We start from the raw sequence: 20,075 nt of genomic DNA on the forward strand, positions 1-20,075 counted from the left end.
TCTGTAAAACAAAGGTTCTCAAACGTTAGAGACCAACAGAATCACCTGGAGGACTTGGGTGTTATTATTGCCACTAGCTCCATGTTGTCCCAGACTCATGAAGATGAAAGAAAAGCAGGTGCAGAATATGGTGTGCTTTATCCTCTGGGGACTTGGAAAGTCTAGACCCCAACATTAGTCTCTGGAGCCCTCTCCTTCTCAGGTATAGAAAAACAGAAGGAAGCTTGCTTATCCTTAAAGAGGGCAAGTGACTCACAGGTTTAAAACAAGTAAAAGCATGGAGGCATTTACAGGTGAAAGGGCAAGAGCCTTCTGTTGCAAAATAAGAGGCCAGAACAGTGAGAAGTTTAAAAAAAAAAACAAAACCCCTCACCATCATCACTCAGATTCCTGTCGTTTTAGATTAGGGTGGTGACATTAATAGGCACACTAAACATCTGCTTAGAGCACCAACAAAGACAGAAGAGCAAAGAGAAGAGCAAAAAATAATTTGATTGCTTAAAGCATTGAAGACGTCAACATGGGAGAAAAAAACCCATGAATTTTTGGACTTCCTAACAGTTATTTTATGGTAGTACTGCATTTTGTCTTGAATGACCTGGTGTGTGTAGGCGGGGCGGAAAGACACAATATTTGGTTTTTCTTGCTGGGGGCCTCCAGATGTCTTCCGTCGTATATAAAGGATACATTTTTTAATGGGTCGGTTTGGAGCTTTAAATATGCAACACTAGTTACGTAATTAAGGTAAATGCCTTTGAGGGTTTCCCACAGTTCAAACTCTGTATCTTGACAAAGCCCGCCGCCAGGCTCCTGCGTCCTCCCTGCCTCCGCTTGCTCCCAATGCCGGAGGCCGAGGACCCGGCGCCAGTTCCCCCTCGCACCTCCCACCTGTGCTTTCTTGTTTACCTGCCCTGAGAGGGAGCAGGGAGGCCGAGGCCCTCGGCGATGTCATCAGATCCCAGGCCACTCACTCAGGGAGCGGTCCACAGAGCTCCTACCCGGGGTGGGGCAGTTGCACAATTTGTTTGCTCACATAATCTGGTTCAAATCCTGAATTTTACACAAGAAGAAACTGGGACTCAGACGTTGATTTGTTTCTTAAAAAAAAAAAATGCCATCTTGCATAGTAATCATACGCAGCTATCATCCCGGAGTGATTTGGGTTTAAGTCTCGCTGAAACAAACCAACAAACGGTATTCTCAAAAAAAATTCCGTTTTGGAAATTCCGATTCAACTTTAAATCAGACGGATGTTTGAGGAACTGACTTTAAAGTCAAAAGAGCAGCAAAACAGCCATCTCTACACGTCCGTCATCATTTAGAATTTCACAAAACTTAAGAAGTTGTTATAAATAACAGTCCATACGTCACTGCTTCCATTTTTAAAGACAATTCTATTCTGAGGACTGGTGGAAATCAACAGGTTAGTTACTGTTCGTCTGTCCGCGCGACTCCTCCACTGCCTTTTGCAAAACTACAAATCCAGTGTGGGCGCCGGCCGCATTTTTGTCGGGGGAACCCCAGCACCCCTGACCCAGTCAGGGGCCCCCCCCGCCACGCCCACCCCGAAAGGGACCCCCACCCCTGGAGGCGGCCCTGCAGTTGGGGGAGGTGGCGGGACTCGGCCCGGCTTCTGGGGGTCGGGTGTCAGGGAGCCGCCAGTCACGTGGCGCGGGGGCGGGCGCGGGCGCGGGGGCGGGGGCGGGGGGGGGCGGGATATATAGCCCGGCGCCCGCGGGCCGGGCCTTGTGAACGCCACGCGGACCCGCTGGATCCTGGACTCTGGGCTGCTGCCAGCCGGTGGGTACGCGTCACCTCTAAGGTCCCGGTCCATTGCGGCTCGGCCCCCAGCGGGCTCCAGGCTGGACGCTGGCGGCCTCGTGGCGGTTTCCGGGCCCCGGCTGGGAAGGGGCTGTCTCCTGGGCCTGCGCTTTGCAACCTCGCTTTTGTTCCTTGATTCAGGCTGCTTTTCTGCCCGCTGCCTTAGTGCGGTTGTAGCTTCTTGGCTTGGTTGCGGGTAACAGTTTCCAGTCGTCCCGAAAGGACGTTATTTAAAAGGAAACGCGTGAGAAAATCGTCTTGAAGCAGAATTTTGTGGGGTACGCAGTGACAGACGGGCTATTGATGCTGGCGTCTGATTTCCGCCTTTAGCGTGGTTCTCATTTCTTGTAACAGTGGGACCCTTGGCCGGAGGGTGAACTGATTGGCTCCGAAGTGGTGGATTCTTAACTTTCCAGCTCTGCTTCTTAGCAGTGAGGCTGTTTTGTGTGGCTGTGGGTCGTTGGGGACACTAAATTGACATTTTAAAGCGTCCGGAAAAGCTTCTCATTTACTTGGAGCACCTCCTTTCTCGTGTGTTTAGTGTCCCCTGAACTAGTTTCAGTTCTTTGACAAAGAAGGAGTAACCACCGCCCCCGACCAAAGTGCTCCGTCTTGATCGTCCTGACTGTACAAGATGTCTTCTACTTGGAATATCTCTTTAGTTTTACCATGGGTTTTAAGTTGGTTAGCATTCTTGTGGACAGATATTTATCTTCAAAAGGCATCTCTAATGTTCTGGTGGGGAAAACATTGAATTGAACATTTTAGGTGGGTGACTTGTACACGTGAGCTTTAAAAACCTTCTTTCAGTTTGCCCAGAGGAGAGCTCTGAGAGCCAGAGGGTGGGAAGAAATGCAGACCAAACTTGAATTTTGCTCTACTTGAAATTAGCATTTGCTTCGGTTGGAGAATGAATCTGGGAGTCTCATTACAGTGTCCTGAACCAAGTTTCTCTTCTGCAGATTTCTTTCTCCAGAAGAAGAATGGCATCTGTTGCAGTTGAACCACAGCCGGTATGATTTATAAATAGCAGTTTCTTGATTCCTTTCCCTCCCCAGTGTGTTTTGGAAGTTAAGCTCTCCCTCCTCCTTGGTTGCAGAGTGTGGTGACAAGGGTGGCCAACCTACCCTTGGTGAGCTCCACATATGACCTCGTCTCCTCGGCTTACATCAATACGAAGGGTCAGTATCCCTACTTGAAGTCTGTGTGTGAGATGGCAGAGAAGGGCGTGAAGACCATCACCTCGGTGGCCGTGACGAGTGCTCTGCCAATCATCCAAAAGCTAGAGCCACAAAGTGAGTTTTGATTTCCCCCTCAAAATTTAGTCCTATGTACTCATCAGGAGCGAGCCCGAGAGCTGGCTTGAATATGGTGAATGCCAGTGTTATGCCTTAAGCACGCATCAGGAATCCTCAGCCTTTCCTGAGACACATGCTGCCTTTCCCGAGAAACTGCCAGGTGACCCTCATTGTTATAGAAGGCCTGCTTCATAACAATGGCAGATGTTATGCTATTACAAAAAAAAAATCCCCTGGAGATGCTTCTGTGTTGGCAAGTGAGGTCATATGGGGAAAGAGTGAGTGAACTGAAATAGCTGACTTCCTTGGGACTACACGGTATATGTGAACTGCTTTAAAAATAAATAAATAACATCAGCATACAATTCAGTGGCTTTTAGTATACTCACAGAGTTGTGCAGGCATCACCATAATCAATTTTAGAACATTTTCATCACCCCGGAAAGAAACCTCATACCACTTTCTGTTTGGGGTGATGAAAAAGTCCTGAAAATGATCGTGGTAATGGTTGCTCAATATTGTATTGTGAATGCCTGTGAATTGTACACTTATACTCACTCACAGTCACTCCCCGTCCCCCTCCCCCCACCGTAGGCAACTAGTAATCTACTTTCTGTCTTCATAGATTTGCACATCCTGGACGTGTAATGTAAATTGAATCATAAAATATGTGGTCTTTTGTGACTGGCTAGTTTTCACTTAGCATAATGTTTCCAAGGTTCATCCAAATTGTAGCGTCATATCAGTGTTTCATTCCTTTTTAATGTGGAATAATTTAATATTCTATTGCATGGATATATCATATTTTATTCATCAGCTGATGTTTGGGTTGCTTCTACTTTATGCCTATTATGAATAATGAATGCTACTGTGAACGCTTGTGCCCAAGTTTTTGTGTGCACATATGTTCTGAATTCTCTCGGGTATATACCTAGGAGTGGAATCTTCAATTTCTCCACATTATGAACTACTTTTGAATAAGGGTTTAAATCATTCCCCCAAGTGGTTGTGTCGTGGACTTTTAGGATTATTAGAAACCTTTTAGAGATCAGTTTTCCAACTCTGCTACTTCCCAAATGAGTATAGTAGTAGTTCTAGGCTTGATCGTTGCTGGAGGGTGGGGGGAGCTTGGACTAAAATCCGGGTCTTTTTAGGGAGATCCAGGGTGCTGTTAGCATACTGTTTCCTGGTGATAACCCAAAGTACACTGCCACCTACTGAATTAAGTGTAGGTGAGGATTAAACTAGCATGGAGATGCTAATTTTGAGAGTTTTCATATACCTCGTTTCCTGAATGAGGGTTCAGGTGAAGCCTGGCTTCTCCTGGCATTAACCTTAGGGGACAGTTGATGAATAGGAGGCTTCTTGGCCAGCATCCTGCTTGGCCTGTCACTGTCTCTGCTTGCTGCTCCCCCCACCCTTCCCACACCCATATCCTTATTTCCCTGTCAGTAGAAGAAATTTGCCAGAAACCTGGCAAGAATCTTCTTTCTGAACTAGAGAAACCAGGCAAAGTATTGCATGGTAAATTAAAATGAACATTTTTGCTGTTTTTTTACAGTAAGAATGAAGGCTCAAGATATATATTCACTCTTACCCAGACTGTTAACATTTTCATCATTTGTGATTCTTCTAGTTGCCGTTGCCAATACCTATGCCTGTAAGGGGCTAGACAGGATTGAGGAGAAACTGCCTATTCTGAATCAGCCGACAAACCAGGTGAGCTTGGGACAAGAGTGCTGAGGCTTGCCACCTGACATTTTTAAGTTTTATCTGTTTAACACAGGCTGTGCAGACCATAAACAGGTAATACTTGTTTGTCCCCTCAACCTTGGATATATTTTTGAAAGAGTAATGATCACTCCGTTACCTCCTGAACTGTTGTCAGGTTGTCTTAAGAAGCAGAGATGAACTATCCACCTTTGGGCTAGAATACCTTTAGTCTGATCTCTATTAAATTTGTGGCTTCATCTCTGTAGGTGAAATTGCTTTCTCAAATCACTGATTCCCATGTGGTACTGGATAAATGCAGAGGTGGTAAATAGAGCCTTTTCTCACTTGGTACCTGAGAGCACATCTAGTAGGATGGGGAACTGACACCTCTACCTGTGTTTTGGCTTGGGGCTGTGTGCATAGGACCAGGTGTGCATGATACCTATATCTATACTTATAGGCATGCATGAGGGGCTCAGTATAAGCATGTCAGTGTGGAAAATGCCATTTTCTCTAGAGTACTCCTTGTGCCTTAATTACTATAGGTTCATCTAGTGTAAAACAAAAACCAAAAAAACCTTGGGCTTTCCTGGTGGCACAGTGGTTAAGAATCCACCTGCCAATGCAGGGGACATGGGTTCAAGGCCTCGTCCGGGAAGATTCCACATGCTGTGGACCAACTAAGCCCGTGCGCCACAACTACTGAGCTCGTGCGCCACAACTACTGAAGCCCATGTGGCTAGAGCCCGTGCTCTGCAACAAGAGAAGCCACCGCAGTGAGAAGCCCGTGCACTGCAACGAAGAGTAGCCCCCGTTTGCCGCAACTAGAGAAAGCCCGCGTGCAGCAACGAAGACCCAACGCAGCCAAAAATAAAATAAATTTTAAAAATAAATAAATTAATTAAGAAAAAAAACTTGGCAAATTGACAGATTTTTTATCTGTTTCCCTCATTTGGTCCTCCAACAACCCTTGAGTGGTGGCAAGTAGGGTACTTATACCTGATAAGGAAATTGAGGTTCATCAACTCTCAGTGACTTGTCTAAGACCTACGACTAGAAAGTAAAAGGGCCAGATTCATTTTTTAACTCTTCAACTATGCTACCTTAGTTAAGAACTTAACTAGGTTTTTATGCTTCTCACCAGCCAAATGATCTACCTTTTTCCCTGTAGGTTGTGGCCAATGCCAAAGGTGCTATGACTGGGGCAAAAGATGCTGTGACGACTACTATGACTGGGGCCAAGGATTCTGTGACCAACACAATCACTGGGGTGGTGGACAAGACCAAAGGAACAGTGACTGGCAGTGTGGAGAAGACCAAATCCGTGGTCAGTGGAGGCATTAACATAGTCCTAGGAAGTCGGATGATGCAGCTGGTGAGCAGTGGAGTAGAAAATGCGCTCACCAAATCAGAGCTGCTGGTAGACCAGTACCTCCCTCTCACCAAGGATGAACTAGGTAATTGGATTTCTTTCTTGAAATAATGTTTTACATTTTTTTTTTTTTTTGTCTGTGCCATGCAGCTTGTGGGATCTCAGTTCCCCGACCAGGGATTGAGCCCGGGCCATGGCAGTGGAAGCCTAGAATCGTAACCACTAGGCCACCAGGGAACTCCCAATGTTTTATATCTTAAAGCAGTCTTTCTAAACAGCTTTATTGAGATATACTTTTATATACCAAAAAAATTCACCTTTTTTCATTCTAAATTTACAGTTACATAACCATCATAATCCAGTTATACAATTTCTCTCACCCCCAAAGATAAAAGATCCTTCATGCCTGTTGGCAGTCAGTCTCCATCCCCCCACCACCCCCACTGTCTGAGCAACCACTAATCTTTCTGTCCCTATAGTTTTCCTTCTTAAGGCACTCTTAAGTTTCACACTGAGTTGTACGTAGTAAGTCTTGAAACTTCGGGAGAAATTAGCCTAGAGAAATACTTTCTATAAATGGATTGTCCTTAATGGGCTGCTGTATAGAATCATTAAAGATGTAGTGCTCACTGTGTGCCAGGTAAGAAGCTCTAGTGGGAAGAGACCTGTGTAGGTGACATGTGTCACATATAGGGATGTGTTCTGGGCTGCTAAGCCCAGCAGCAGACATGAGGCATCTTGGGAAGAGGGGTGCGTGACTGCTAGATGGGTGAGTGGAATCAACAAAGTCAAGATCCAGGTTAGAGTTCAGGCCTTGTCACTTAGAGCTGTGATCCTGGACTTTTTTTTTTTTTTTTGGTCACTTCTATGTAACTTCAGAAAAAGAAGCCAAAAAAGTGGAAGGATTTGATCCTGTTCAGAAGCCAAGTTATTATATCAGACTGGGATCCCTGTCCACCAAGCTCCGCTCATGGGCCTACCAGCAGGCCCTCAGCAGGGTTACAGAAGCTAAGCAGAAAAGCCAAGAGACCATTTCTCAGCTCCATTCCACTGTCAACCTGGTGAGTACAACTTCCTTTAAAGGTATCTGAAGTGAGTTCATTTATCTCGAGGATTGGGAGTAGACATATCATGAAATGCAAGAATTTTAATCTTACCATATGAACAATCCAATAGAAAAATGGGCAAAGAGTATACAGAAAACTCGCAGAAAAAAACAGTATAAATAGCTGAAATATCAATATATGAAGTGGCGTTAATCTTACTCTGAGGGGTCAAATTACTGATTCCGGTTCGGTCCAATGGCACTGGCAAAGTTAGATGCTGTGGGCGATGGTGTAGAGAAAGAGGAGTACTTGTGTTTTTGTACTTCCAGAGGATTCAAGGGGCTCTTATAGGAAAGTTACAGACACACCTATGCCTGGAGCAGCTTTCCTTCTAGAAACCTATCTTACAGATAAGTATGTTTGTTCAGAATTGCAAAAGTGTATAAACAATGCACATCAACTAATAGGGGACTGATTACATTGATACATCACAAAAGACTACTGTGTAGCCATTAAGGATTGCCAAGTTACAGAACGGTATGTATTGTATGGCCCTTAGAAACCGGTTTATTCTTGGAAGGGGAAGTAGGTGGCTGGCAACAGGGAAGAGGAAGTTTGAGTTCCTTTCTCTTTTGTAATTTTATATATTACACGTATTAAATTTCAGTTGCCATACCTGTGTTAAACTGGACGTAAATTGGAGACAGTGGTTTAATAATTAAACAAGAGGCAATAAGTACTATGACTGCTTGGTTGACTTACACATATTGATAACAAATAACAATGCTATCAGGGATCTGTCTCCTTAAAAACCAAGAATTCCTGTAAGAGTTGATGTTGGCTGATTTACATCATGGATCTGAGAACAGGCTAACAAGAATGTCTGACTAGTTTGTTCCTTTGTCTTCTTTCAACGTGTTCTAGATTGAATTTGCCAGGAAGAATGTGCATAATGCCAACCAGAAAATTCAGGGTGCTCAGGATAAGCTCTACCTGTCCTGGCTGGAGTGGAAGAGAAGCATCGGCTATGATGATACAGATGAATCCCACTGTGCTGAGGTGAGACAACTGGGACAGAGTCATCCACTACAGCTTCTGAAGAAGTTCTTACTATTAAAACTTCTTATTAGAAACTTACTAATAAGTTTCTTATTATTCCTCTTAGAATACTCTTATCAAAAGTTTGAACAATACAGTATACATAGGTTGCCTGTTATGTGACCGAAAAGCAAAAATGTGCAACTTTATCTAACAGTTTACAGATAGGCATATTGTCCCTATCAGGATACAACTAATTGAGAAACACGAGCATTGCCCTTACATGTAGGCTATAGACTAAGTGAATATAGGCATCTTTACTGTCATAGTGGTTTTTTGATAGCATAAATATAGTTGCTATGAGAACGCTACATAGGAAGGGTACTAACTCAACCTTGGAGTGAGGATGGGTGAGTCAGATGGTTTGCTGGAAGAGATGAGTGGTAAGCTGAGACCTAAGGGGTGAATAAACTAGGTGAAAAGGCAATAAGGGGACGAATGTTCCAGACAGAAGAAATAGCATATTGTAGCCCTAGAATGTGGTCTTTTGCATTCCAAAAGCTAGTATGCATTTGCCCTTGAAATCAATATTAACTGTTTGTTCATATCATATCTCACTTGAGGAGAGAATATCTAAGTTGCCCTACTAATATGGAGTGTATTTTCCTTCTGTCCGGTCTCCCCTGTTAGGTTTCTTCAGCTTAAGACCATGAACTTTGAAGACTCAGGCACTAGTTCAAATCCACACTCCAGCTGTTAACTGGGGCATGTTATTTCAACTCTAAGCTTATGTTCATGTTTATGAAATGTGAAATAATACTGCTTCACTCAGGGTTATTATGAGGATTTTAAAAAGTTAAAGAATCCACATGTGCGGTGGATGTACAACCAGCTGACTGGAAGTGAACTAATTCGTACGTAGGACTGTTGGATCCACTGCTAATTCTTAAACTTGTCTTATTTGCAGCACATAGAGTCACGTACTCTTGCTATTGCCCGAAACCTGACTCAGCAGCTCCAGACCACATGCCACACCCTCCTGTCCAACATCCAAGGGTTACCACAGAACATCCAAGATCAGGCCAACCACTTGGGGGTCATGGCTGGTGACATCTACTCAGTGTTTCGCAACGTTGCCTCCTTTAAGGAAGTGTCTGACGGCCTCCTCGCTTCCAGCAAGGGGCAGCTGCAGAAAATGAAGGAGTCTTTAGATGATGTGATGGATTATCTTGTTAACAACACACCCCTCAACTGGCTGGTAGGTCCCTTTTATCCTCAGGTGGCTGAGTCTCAGCCGGCTCAGGCCCAAGGTACAGCCAGGAGGCCCGGCAGCCTGAGCGCAAAACACGTTAAACCTGTCCCTGTCAGCAACGCACAGGGCAGCCAGCCAGATGACACCTCCTCTTACGTTGAAACCTGCTAGACAACTCTGAAGTGGGGAAGCAGCTATCGAGAAAAAAAGGTCCTCTATTGTAGTCATTGCCAACTGGATTAAGAGCTTTAAAGTTTCTACCTTAACGGATGAGTTCTGTTGTTTACTTGGCTGGAAAGAAAAGAATGATAGACTGTTCAGAGCCTATCCAGAACTCACAAAATGTCCCAGTGCATTTATGGCCTCATTCTGTTGCCACTGTTGCTGTCTGTTTGTATTGAATAAGAACACCTTCACGTGGGCTGTTGTATGAACTGGTGTCTGCTCTGGTTTGGTCCGAGCAGGCCTCAGCACTGGTTTGTCTCACAATGCATGCTTGTGCACCCTGAGTTTTTTATTTTTCATAAAGGAATGCCCCCTTTGAATTCAATAAAATTCACTGCAGAATAGATCACTTTTATGCTGTGTGTTACATGTGCTTTTAGTGTGGCTTTCTTGGAACTGCTTTGCCTGCATGACAGGGTTATTAATACACATGAATTCAAATGGGCTGTTGGGGAATTTGTAATAACATTGGAAGACTAATGTTAAAAATGGAATGTTTGATAACAGGTTTTAAACAAATTAAAAGCTAATGTTCCTATAAGAATTTTATTAGGTGGTGGTGGTTCCTTTCATTTGCCCATTTACTGGACCCCTGAGAACAGGTTTTTAAACTAGCAGAAGGAGCCACTTTGCCTTGCTGAGAAGAAATCAGAGCTGAGAGGAAGCAGTGACTCTTTGCAGCAGTCTCACGTAAAGATAGCAGTATTTCTTGCCAAGGGGCCATCTAACGTGTAAGGAATGAGATTGTTCAGTGTCCAGTCTCAGCTGGACTTAAGGTACCATGTTGTCACATTGGGAGAGATCACTAACCTCAGTTGTGGGTGAGATGCCTTTAGAAGACCACATGAGAATAATTAGAAAAAAAAGACTTTGGACCCCCTGTAGAAAAGGGTTCTTCCTACCTCCTACCTAGGGTGTCCAGACTTCTAATCCCCTTAATGTGGGTTAATTATTTAGGAAACATGGATCTCCTCATGACAAAGCTGCAGTATGCCAAACCTTTTCAAAAAAGCCAGTCTTAGAACTCGTGAAATAGAGCTACATGCTTCTACCTGTCCTGCCCTTCAGCAGAACTGAAGTCTCAGTCAAATTTGTCTCCTCTTTCTACCCTGCTTCACCCCTGTCTCCCCATGAAAACAAGGAAGCAGCGTATAACTTTACATGGACTTGTGTGAATAAACTTATCAAAGCTTACTAAGTTAGAGAAGTAAATTTTTTCCCCTTGAGGTAGCTCCAGGAATCAGTAAACATGTGAGCTCAGGTGGAGGGACTCCCTGAGATACTTGAAGCTAAGGAACCTCTGGTTTCTGGGACGGTGGACTGTCAATAATTTATGGGCTTCCAGGGTGGAACCAGTCCATGCACTGGCCTGCCCATCCCTAGTGACTGGTTTTTCTAGAGACTCTACCTCTTAAAAAAAATTTTTTTTTATTAGTCCAAATTGGATGTGATCCTGCTGTCATTTGCCTCAAAACTTCAAGGCTGGTATTTTGTGGTTGATTCTAAATGGTTGGAAAATTTATATACTACAGCTGTACACAGACTTTCTTATACTGAACATAAACCTTTGTGTTTCCCCTTCTAAAGAGTTATAGTACCTACTGAATTGCTTATGAAAAAGAGACTGTTCTCAAAGCTGTTCTTCATGAGCAAGACAGAATATAAAGAGACCTTAGTTTCTAGAAGAATACCACTGCCCTTGGTTTTGTCTGTCTGACTTTGTGTCTCAAGTTTGTGCCTACATGCATTTCATTTTGTTGTCAACATGTCTCAGAATTTGTGGTGTCCTCGTTTTATTGTTGCATAAACTGACAGTTTTAGTTTAACAAACTTTTTCCCGAAGAGGACAATTACTTTGAGGGGAAAAATGCTGACTAAGCCTAGCACAGTCTATAATTACAGCAGGTTCTTGAATATTTGGCTACGTGAAGCCTGTCATAGTGTGCCTGAGTGTTCAAGCCTACTTCTTTCCTTTGCATGTAATTATAATGTGAACTTCCTAATTAGTTCTGGGCAAAAAAAAGAACATGGTATATTAGCCAATAATGTCTTAGCCTTAGTTTTATCATCTGTAAAGTAAAATTAGTGATGTTTTTCAACAGATGGAAGTGAAGTGTTTGAGGATGGGGGTGTCTTTCTGTTTTGCACTAGTCATGAGGATACCTTCTGTGGGACAGTGACACATAGTGTCTTTAACTGGCCAGTTCCAGAGTGAGTAGTGAGTATATAGTATCAGATCATGATTGGGAAAATATATCCACTTTGATAAGGCATGATAGATATTGAAAGAATAATGAAGTGAAACAGGAAAAACTAAAATTTGGTTTACCTGAGATATCCCTTTTAGAGTATCATTTAGCTCATGGAGATGACTGGTGAGGGAAGGAGGAATAAGGAGAAGGAGAGATATTTGTGCACAAATCTAATAAATGGCATCTAAATGATGCCTGGGGGAGCAGGTGGGGGATGGAAAGGAGGGCTCTTGCCAGCCTGACCTTCCTGGGCTCTCGTGGACTTGAGACTGGGCCAGCTGGGCCTCAGTCCTGATCCAGCTCCAGGAGTGACGTAGCACAGAGGCCTGCATGGGTGATGGTCTTGTGAGATGTCCCTGCCTTATAAACCAAGGTATTTGTTGCTTGTATCTCAAAGGGCAATACCTTCATGCTCTAAGTGTCCACCTTCCCCAAAGATATCCTATAATGTAGGATATCCTATCATATTTTCACAGTTGCTATTTAGTAAGGAAAAGATGCTGGATAATTCCACTGTTGGATGTCTAAGTTCCCAGGCTATCCTGTAGCAGCCTACTTCATCTGAAAGATGGAGAAACTGGAAAGGAAATAGTATCGGACTATTCGCAGAGAAGGAGAAGAATAAGAAGTCATATCACGCTTGAGGTCAACTTAGGCCAAAGAAAGATGTTTTATGGTATCTTTCCTGTTCCCCTTGCTTACCTTTTGAGATTCTGATGCCATTCCCTCATGTTTGAGAAGTTACCGATTGCTAGAAGAAATTGTGTCAACTGGACCCTTACTGGGATAGGTTCAGGTCATATTTTTAGGGCTGGTTGGGGTTGAGGCCTTCTTGTTCACTATCCAGGGGTTGCTGAGCAGAGGCCGGGTGCTCAAGTGGAAAAGGCAGACTAGGAATATCACACCCCCAATTGATGATAAGGTAGTAAGAGGCAGGCAGCCCATGGCCCTGTTGAATTTGACAGGTGAGATTGCCGATTAACACAACGCATCTTTAGTTGTTAAGATTGTCAGGAAGATGGCTAAGTGAAATGATAGGGTGGCAGTGTGAAAGCACAGTGTTTGGGGGAGGGGAGACAATTGCCTGGGATTTCTCCTCCGTGCTTAACTTGCTTAAACTGGGCCTACAGATTAGAGAGAAATGGGATATAATATAATGAAAGGTTTTAAGTCTCACAGAGGAGCCTTGTCTTGTAGAATAGACCTAGGTTGTTTAGTTTGGTACAGATTTTATGAAAGTGCTGTTTGAGAGAGCCATATTAACGATATGAGAGCCATATCATAATATCTGTGTTTTTTGGCTAACACTGAAAAAAATGTTTTCTAGAATTTAAGAAAGTGAGGAAGGTAGTAGATAGTGTTGTTAATTGATATTTTACAAGAGTAATGAATAGTTTAAATGGTGCTTTTGTGTAAATGTCAGTGATGAAGAAATAGTTACCATGTAAATTATCTTTTCATTTCTCTTGGGTATATACCTAGGAGTAGAATTACTAGTGGGTCATATGGTCACTCTATGTTTAATTGTTTGAGGAACTGCCAGACTGTTTTCCGAAGTGGCTGCACCATCTTACTTTCCCACCAGTAGTACATGAGGGTTTTGATTTCTCCATATCCTCGCCTACACCTGTTATCTGACTTTTTGATTCTAGCCGACCATTTTTTTTCTTTATTTTTTTCTAGCCACCCATTTAAATTATAACTTAGCGTTAATAGGAGTAGATGTTGAACAGTATGAATCAAGCACTTGTCCCTTTTTGTTGTCTACTCAGGTTAGAGCACAGGACAATTCAGTAAGGAGGTAGCTAATGTATCTATCAGACTGACTCCCTTGTATGAAATGGCCCTAGTGAGCTCTCAGCATGGATAAAACCATGCTGTCTGTCAGTGAGCCTTCCTCTGCCCTCTTTGTCTATGCCAGGGATTATCAACTGGGGACACTTGAAATGCGGATTCCTGGGTTCCACCCCTACAGAATCTGGTTGGTAGGTCTGGAGGTAGTACCAGGCGTCTGCACTTTAAAAGAGCATTGCTTAAAAAAAAAAAAAAAAAAAGACATCTTAGGTGATTCTAATGCAGGTGGTCCAACGATCATACTTTCAGAAATGAAGGAAACAGGAAACAAATGATTTTAATCTGAAACAAAGATAGGACTAGGGTTACCAACAGTCCTACTCTTTCCAAACAAGAAATCTGGTGTGGGCTCCATAAAATGTCTTGCTTTAAAAAGAGCTGCACGACTTCCCTGGTGGTTAAGACTCTGCACTCCCAAGGCAGGGGGCCTGGGTTTGATCCCTGGCCAGGGAACTAGATCCCACATGCATGGCGCAACTTGCATGCCGCAACTAAGGATCCCACTTGCTGCAACTAAGGAGCCCACATGCTGCAACTAAGGAGCCTGCCTGCCACAACTAAGACCTGATGCAACCAAAATAAATAAATTAATTAATAAATTAAAAAAAAAGAGCTACTCTTAATTTACTTGAGTTAACAAGACCCTTGGGAATTCCCTGGTGGTCCAGTGGTTAGGACTCTGCACTTTCACTGCTGAGCCTGGTCGGGGAGCTAAGATCCCACAAGCCACGCAATGTGGTCAAAAAATAATAATAATAAAAACAATTTAACAAGACCCTTGGTGTAGACTCCATAAAATGTCATTTTAGAAAGACCTACTCTAATTTAGCTTAATTTAAAAAATTTTGTATTGAAGTATAGTTTACAATATTAGTTTCAGGTGTACAACATAGTGATTCGAAGTTTTCGTACATTACACACCATACAAAGTTATTATAAAACATTGACTATATTCCCTGTGATGTACATTATATCCCTGTGACTTATTTATTTTATAACTGCTAGTTTGTACCTCTTAATCCCCTTCATCCCTCTCCCCTCTGGCAACCACTAGTTTGTTCTCTTTATCTGTGAGTCTGTTTCTGTTTTGTTACATTTGTTCATTTATTTTATAGATTCTACATATAAGTGATATCATGCAGTATTTGTCTTTCTCTGTCTGACTTACTTCACTTAGCATAATACCCTCCAGGTCTATCCATGTTGTTGCAGATGGCAAGATTTCATACTTTTTTTTTATGGCTAATATTCCATTGTGTGTGTGTGTGTGTGTCTATCCATTCATCTGTTGATGGGCACTTAGGTCGCTTCCATATCTTGGCTATTGTAAATAATGCTGCTATGAACATTGGGATGCATATATATTTTCGTTTTATTCAGATAAATACCCAGAGGTGGAATTTCAGGATGTATGATAGTTCAATTGTTAATTTTAAAAAATATATATTTATTTATTTATTTGGCCATGTTGGGTCTTAGTTGCGGCAGGCGGGATCTTCCTTGCAGCATGTGGGATCTTTTTAGTTGTGGCATGTAGGATCTAGTTCCCTGACTAGGGATCGAACCCAGGCCCCTGCTTTGGGAGCAAGGAGTCTTAACCACTGGACCATGAGGAGAGTCCCTAATTGTTAATTTTTTGAGTAATCTCCATACTGTTCTCCATAGTGGCTGCACCAGTTTACATTCTCCTCAACAGGGCATGAAGGGTCCCTTTTCTTCACATCCTTGCCAACACTTGTTATTTTTTGTCTTTTTGATGATAACTATTCTGACAGGTGTGAGGTAATACCTCATTGTGGTTTTTTTTTAAATAAATTTATTTCTTTTTAATTTATTTTATTTTTGGCTGCACTGGGCCTTCGTTGCTGCCAGCGGGCTTTCTCTAATTGCAGTGAGCAGGGGCTACTCTTCCCCTTGCAGTGCGCAGGCTTCTCATTTTGGTGGCTTCTCTGTTGCAGAGCACAGGCTCTAGGCATGTGGGCTTCAGTAGTTGTGGCACACTGGCTCAGTAGTTGTGGCTCGTGGACTCTAGAGCACAGGCTCAGTAGTTGTGGCGCACGGGCTTAGTTGCTCTGTGGCATGTGGGATCTTCCCAGACCAGGGCTCGAAGCCGTGTCCCCTGCATTGACAGGCAGATTCTTAACCACTGTGCCAGCAGAGAAGCTCTCTCATTGTGGTTTTGATTTGCATTTCTCTGATGGTTAATGATGTTGAGCACTTTTTCCTATACCTGTTGGCCATCTATATGTCTTTGGGAAAATGCCAATTCAGGGCCTCTGCCCATTTCTTAATTGGATTTTTGGCTTTTTGATATTGAGTTACTGTATGAGTTTTTCCTGTATTTTGGATATTAACCCCTTATGGGACATATCATTTGTAAGTATCTTCTCCCATTCAGCAGGTTGCCTTTTCATTTTGTTGAAGGTTTCCTTCACTGTGCAGAAGCTTTTTAGTTTGATTTGGTCCCATTTGTTTATTTTTGCTTTTGTTGTCCTTGCCTGAGGAGACAGATAAAAAATATATATATTACTGAGACTAATGTCAAGGAGTGTGTATTGCCTATGTTTTCTTCTGGGAGTTTTATGCAAATTAGAAAATGGCACCTTATCCTCAACACTTGTAGTGCCACCTTCTGGAAAATTGTCATAATAAATACAGGAATCAGTGAAGTTTATGAATGAGTGGTGCCCCCTTATGGTTGTATGGTGAACAACCTGCAAAAATTATGCAACTCCCTGGAACCCTGGCATGGTCACTTGGTTTTCTTGAAAAGAATGTCCTTGCAGGGAGGGACTATGGTTATTTCAGCAAGCATGTGATTCTGAGTTTGGCCTCAGAATGCCTGATGGGCATTCTCAGCAAGAGACTCCTTACACTCTTTCTTTGATGGTCCAAACTATTGTTGTTCATGTCAATGGAAAAGGAATTTATCTTATAAATCTGTGAAGTGATTTCTCTTGTGCCACATTTCTAAAAACCCCATGAAGATGGTCAGGCTCAACCACTACATTTTAAATTAAACTCGCCATGGAAACTTGATAGACTGTGGCTATTTCTTAGCTGCTCCACCCTCCCCTATTTCCTTCCCAGCCCCCCAAATAGGATTTGGTGATGGTCCTGAATAATGAAAATTATATACTCTGATTCATTCTGGATATATGGAAGATGAATTATTCATATGGCTCTCCTAAATCATCTCAAGGACTAGAGCTACTTTTTTGATGGTGGTGAGGCTTTTTTTCCTAAATCCTAAGTGTGGAATCTCCAGTCTTCTGCAAAGAACTCTACTTAAGGCCAGTAGTTACCTGATCTACAGGCGACTTTGGAGGTTTGTGTGTGTAAGAGGGTGGTACTTAAGAAACTGAAGAGAATGAAATTTATTGAGCACCTTTTACAAGCTAGGCGTATACTATCTTTCCTCCTCATTTGCAATGCAATCAATTTGGTATTTTCCTCACTTGACAGGTGAGGAAACTGAGGTTGAAAAGAGGTAAGTAGAAGAGTGGGGATTTAGTCCAATGTCTTACTGATGTCAAAGTGCTTATTTTTTCCATTCTAGCAATCTAGCCACTGATAGGAGAGAACTGCTGCTTGCTTCCTTATTTGGGGTCCAGAAAATCCCTCTCTCTATATCTTCTTGTGTTATAGCTTCCTGTTCTATTTTACATTTATTAAAAACAGAGTGATAATGGATGTTAAAATATACATTTAATAGAAATAGATCAGAACAGAGAGCTAAGCAAGGTACATCTTTTAACTTAAAAAGGCTAAAATTGCGAAAGTTGACTTGCCTGGGTAATGCCCTGAATCAATTTATATAAGCAGTGTTGGTTTTTGTGGATGTCAGACTGGGTATAATCTTTGAAAAGTGAACATTCATGAAGATCTAGAATGTAGTTTGATCTCCCCAAATAGAAAGCTCAGGAATAAATAGTGGAAGTGTTTACCTCAGACCAGACAGTCCTCTGAGCACCTGAGTTCTTACGGAAAAGTGCAGTAACGGCCACAAACAGCCAGGTAAGGGGCCCAAGAAAAAGCAAGATTCTCGCTTCGTGTTTTGTTTTGTTTTGTTTTTTAACTGTTCTTAAAAATTGTGGTCAAATATACATAGCATCCAGGGTACCATTTCAGCCATATTCTTAAGCATACATTTATAGTGTGCAGCCATCACCACTATCCATTTCCAGAACTTTATTATCATCCCAAGCATAAACCCATTAGACAATAATTCCTCATTTTCCCTTCTGTCTATTTTTTGATGGATATTTTTGTTGTTGTTACTGTTAGTTTTTTTGCCTCTGCCAGGTAATCAGCTAATTTTTTCCTCTGCTATCAAGATTTAGCCTTTAGTAACTTGTTATACCTTACTAATTTTCTGCTTCTAATCTTCTGTTGGTTAAGAAATATTACTTGGCTTATCAAAATGGTATGCGAAGTAACAGTTAATAGAACTTCTTATCCCTAAAAGCCTTTCCTATGCAGAGAAGAGCTAGGGCTTTGTGATGGCTCTTTCAACTATTCAAAGACCTTTTTGCTTCCTTAGTTCCTAGACACTTCCCAAAGGGTTTATAGGATTGGAAAATCAAACTTATGGAAAAGAGGAGTATTATTGGTTTTAAGAGAATAATAGATAAATAGACAGATGAATAACCAGAAATGCTTTATAGCTTGTATTTTCAAAAGCTTTCATTTAATTCGTTCTACCACTAGTTGGTTTCCTTTTAAAGAGAAGTTTCCTTAGTGCTTTTATAATATGAGTGAATTGTGGAAATAAGACTATAAACATATCGAAGACAGCGTAGTTATGGACAAAGTAAGGTTCATGCACATGAAGTAATTTATGTTTCTAAGAGCTCACCTGGACTTGACAACTCACTTCATTAGTGTTTGTTTTAATATCCAAGATTCTTCTTTTACAGGTACTAGATTTCAGTGTCACAGACTTGACATCTGAGGCTGATGAAATTCCAGATATTATAGCTTTGGAAGAGGAAGATGGACCAAGTCATTCACATGCCAATGGCCCTCAGCCTTCTCAGGGCAAAATGTTGAATAACTAATAAGAAAAATCTCCTTTTGCTGAATACACAGTTTGTGTCACATTAAATTTCATGTTTGCTCATGTGTTTATTCCTGTGGCTTTGGGGATTAATCTATTGTGAGTTAATCTCTTTTCTGGCTACTTGGTCTTAATTGTAATGAAACTCTGATTGACCCAAACTTCTGTAAAATAGTCTTGTTCTGCATCATATATTATTTTATATAATTCTTCAAAGTTTAATCTTTGAAATGCCTATAATAAAAATGGGCTTATAATCTTGAATCAGAGTGTTTTTTTTAAACACTGATATAGTGGACTTCTTTTTTCCTCCCAGGATTCGTTCCCGTTTCTTCTGGTAACAGCACCTTTATGTTTTTTTGGGGGGTGTGGTCTCAGTGCATCTGCTAGTCAAGGTCTTTTTGCTTTCCCCTGGCCTAGGGGGTAGGCATATGACTAAAAAACAGGTCACTTGGGAGGAAGCATATCATGATGGGTAAAGGCTCAGACTCTGGATTCCAATCTTGGCTCTTCTACTTTCTAGTTATGTTACTTTAAACAAATAACTTAGTTTCTCTGTACCTCAATTTCCTCATCTGTAAAATAAGGATAATAGTAGGTTTGTTATGAAGAATAAATAAACATTTATAAAATCTTAGAGCAATGCCTGGCACAGAACAACATTAAATAAATATTAGTTAAATAAATTGTAGAAACAATTGCCAAACCAGTATTGAGGAGCACCCCAGTGTCCAGATTGTAATTCTTTTTCATTTGTCAGAAAGAGGTATTGTAATACCTTTTCCCACTAAAAGAAATCAGTGCTTCTTGGAGAAATGGCTGATTCCAGGTGTGAGGCAGGAAATGTACAAAATGAGCCTTGAACTTCTTGCTATTTCAGATAGAAAAGAAGCTGATTTATTGGGAGAGTTTCCATTAATTGGTTCCATTAATTGGAAGAGGTTCCAATTAACTAAAGATGGGACAGTCTGAACTTCAATAAGGATAATAATTGCAATAGATTGAACCCCATCAAATATGAACCCCATCAAAATCTAAATATATCTCTATCTATCTATCTATATAAACAACCTAATTGGTCACTTTCAGGGGATGATAGCAAACCAATTATTATCTTGAAAACTGGTAAATAAAATGAAAGAATC

General features: G+C 41.8%; 1 protein-coding gene across 2 annotated transcripts; it reads left to right on the forward strand.

Annotated features, from left to right (window-relative positions):
• Positions 1-2,789: 2,789 nt before the first annotated feature.
• On the forward strand, positions 2,790-19,182 carry PLIN2 (perilipin 2). Of its 2 annotated transcripts, XM_065879701.1 has the most exons (8): positions 2,792-2,834; positions 2,921-3,116; positions 4,756-4,838; positions 6,004-6,289; positions 7,084-7,265; positions 8,175-8,309; positions 9,256-9,546; positions 18,791-19,182. In XM_065879701.1, the coding sequence occupies exons 1-8, from the start codon at positions 2,805-2,807 to the stop codon at positions 18,929-18,931; spliced, it is 1,344 nt and encodes a 447-aa protein (XP_065735773.1). In that variant the 5' UTR covers positions 2,792-2,804; the 3' UTR covers positions 18,932-19,182. The 2 variants fall into 2 exon arrangements, with proteins under 2 accessions (XP_065735772.1, XP_065735773.1); XM_065879700.1 differs by lacking the exon at positions 18,791-19,182 and having other exon boundaries at positions 2,790-2,834; positions 9,256-10,111.
• Positions 19,183-20,075: the final 893 nt, after the last annotated feature.

The sequence above is a fragment of the Phocoena phocoena genome, chromosome 6 (genome assembly GCF_963924675.1).
Source record: "Phocoena phocoena chromosome 6, mPhoPho1.1, whole genome shotgun sequence".
In the NCBI taxonomy this organism is placed as follows: Eukaryota; Metazoa; Chordata; class Mammalia; order Artiodactyla; family Phocoenidae; genus Phocoena; species Phocoena phocoena.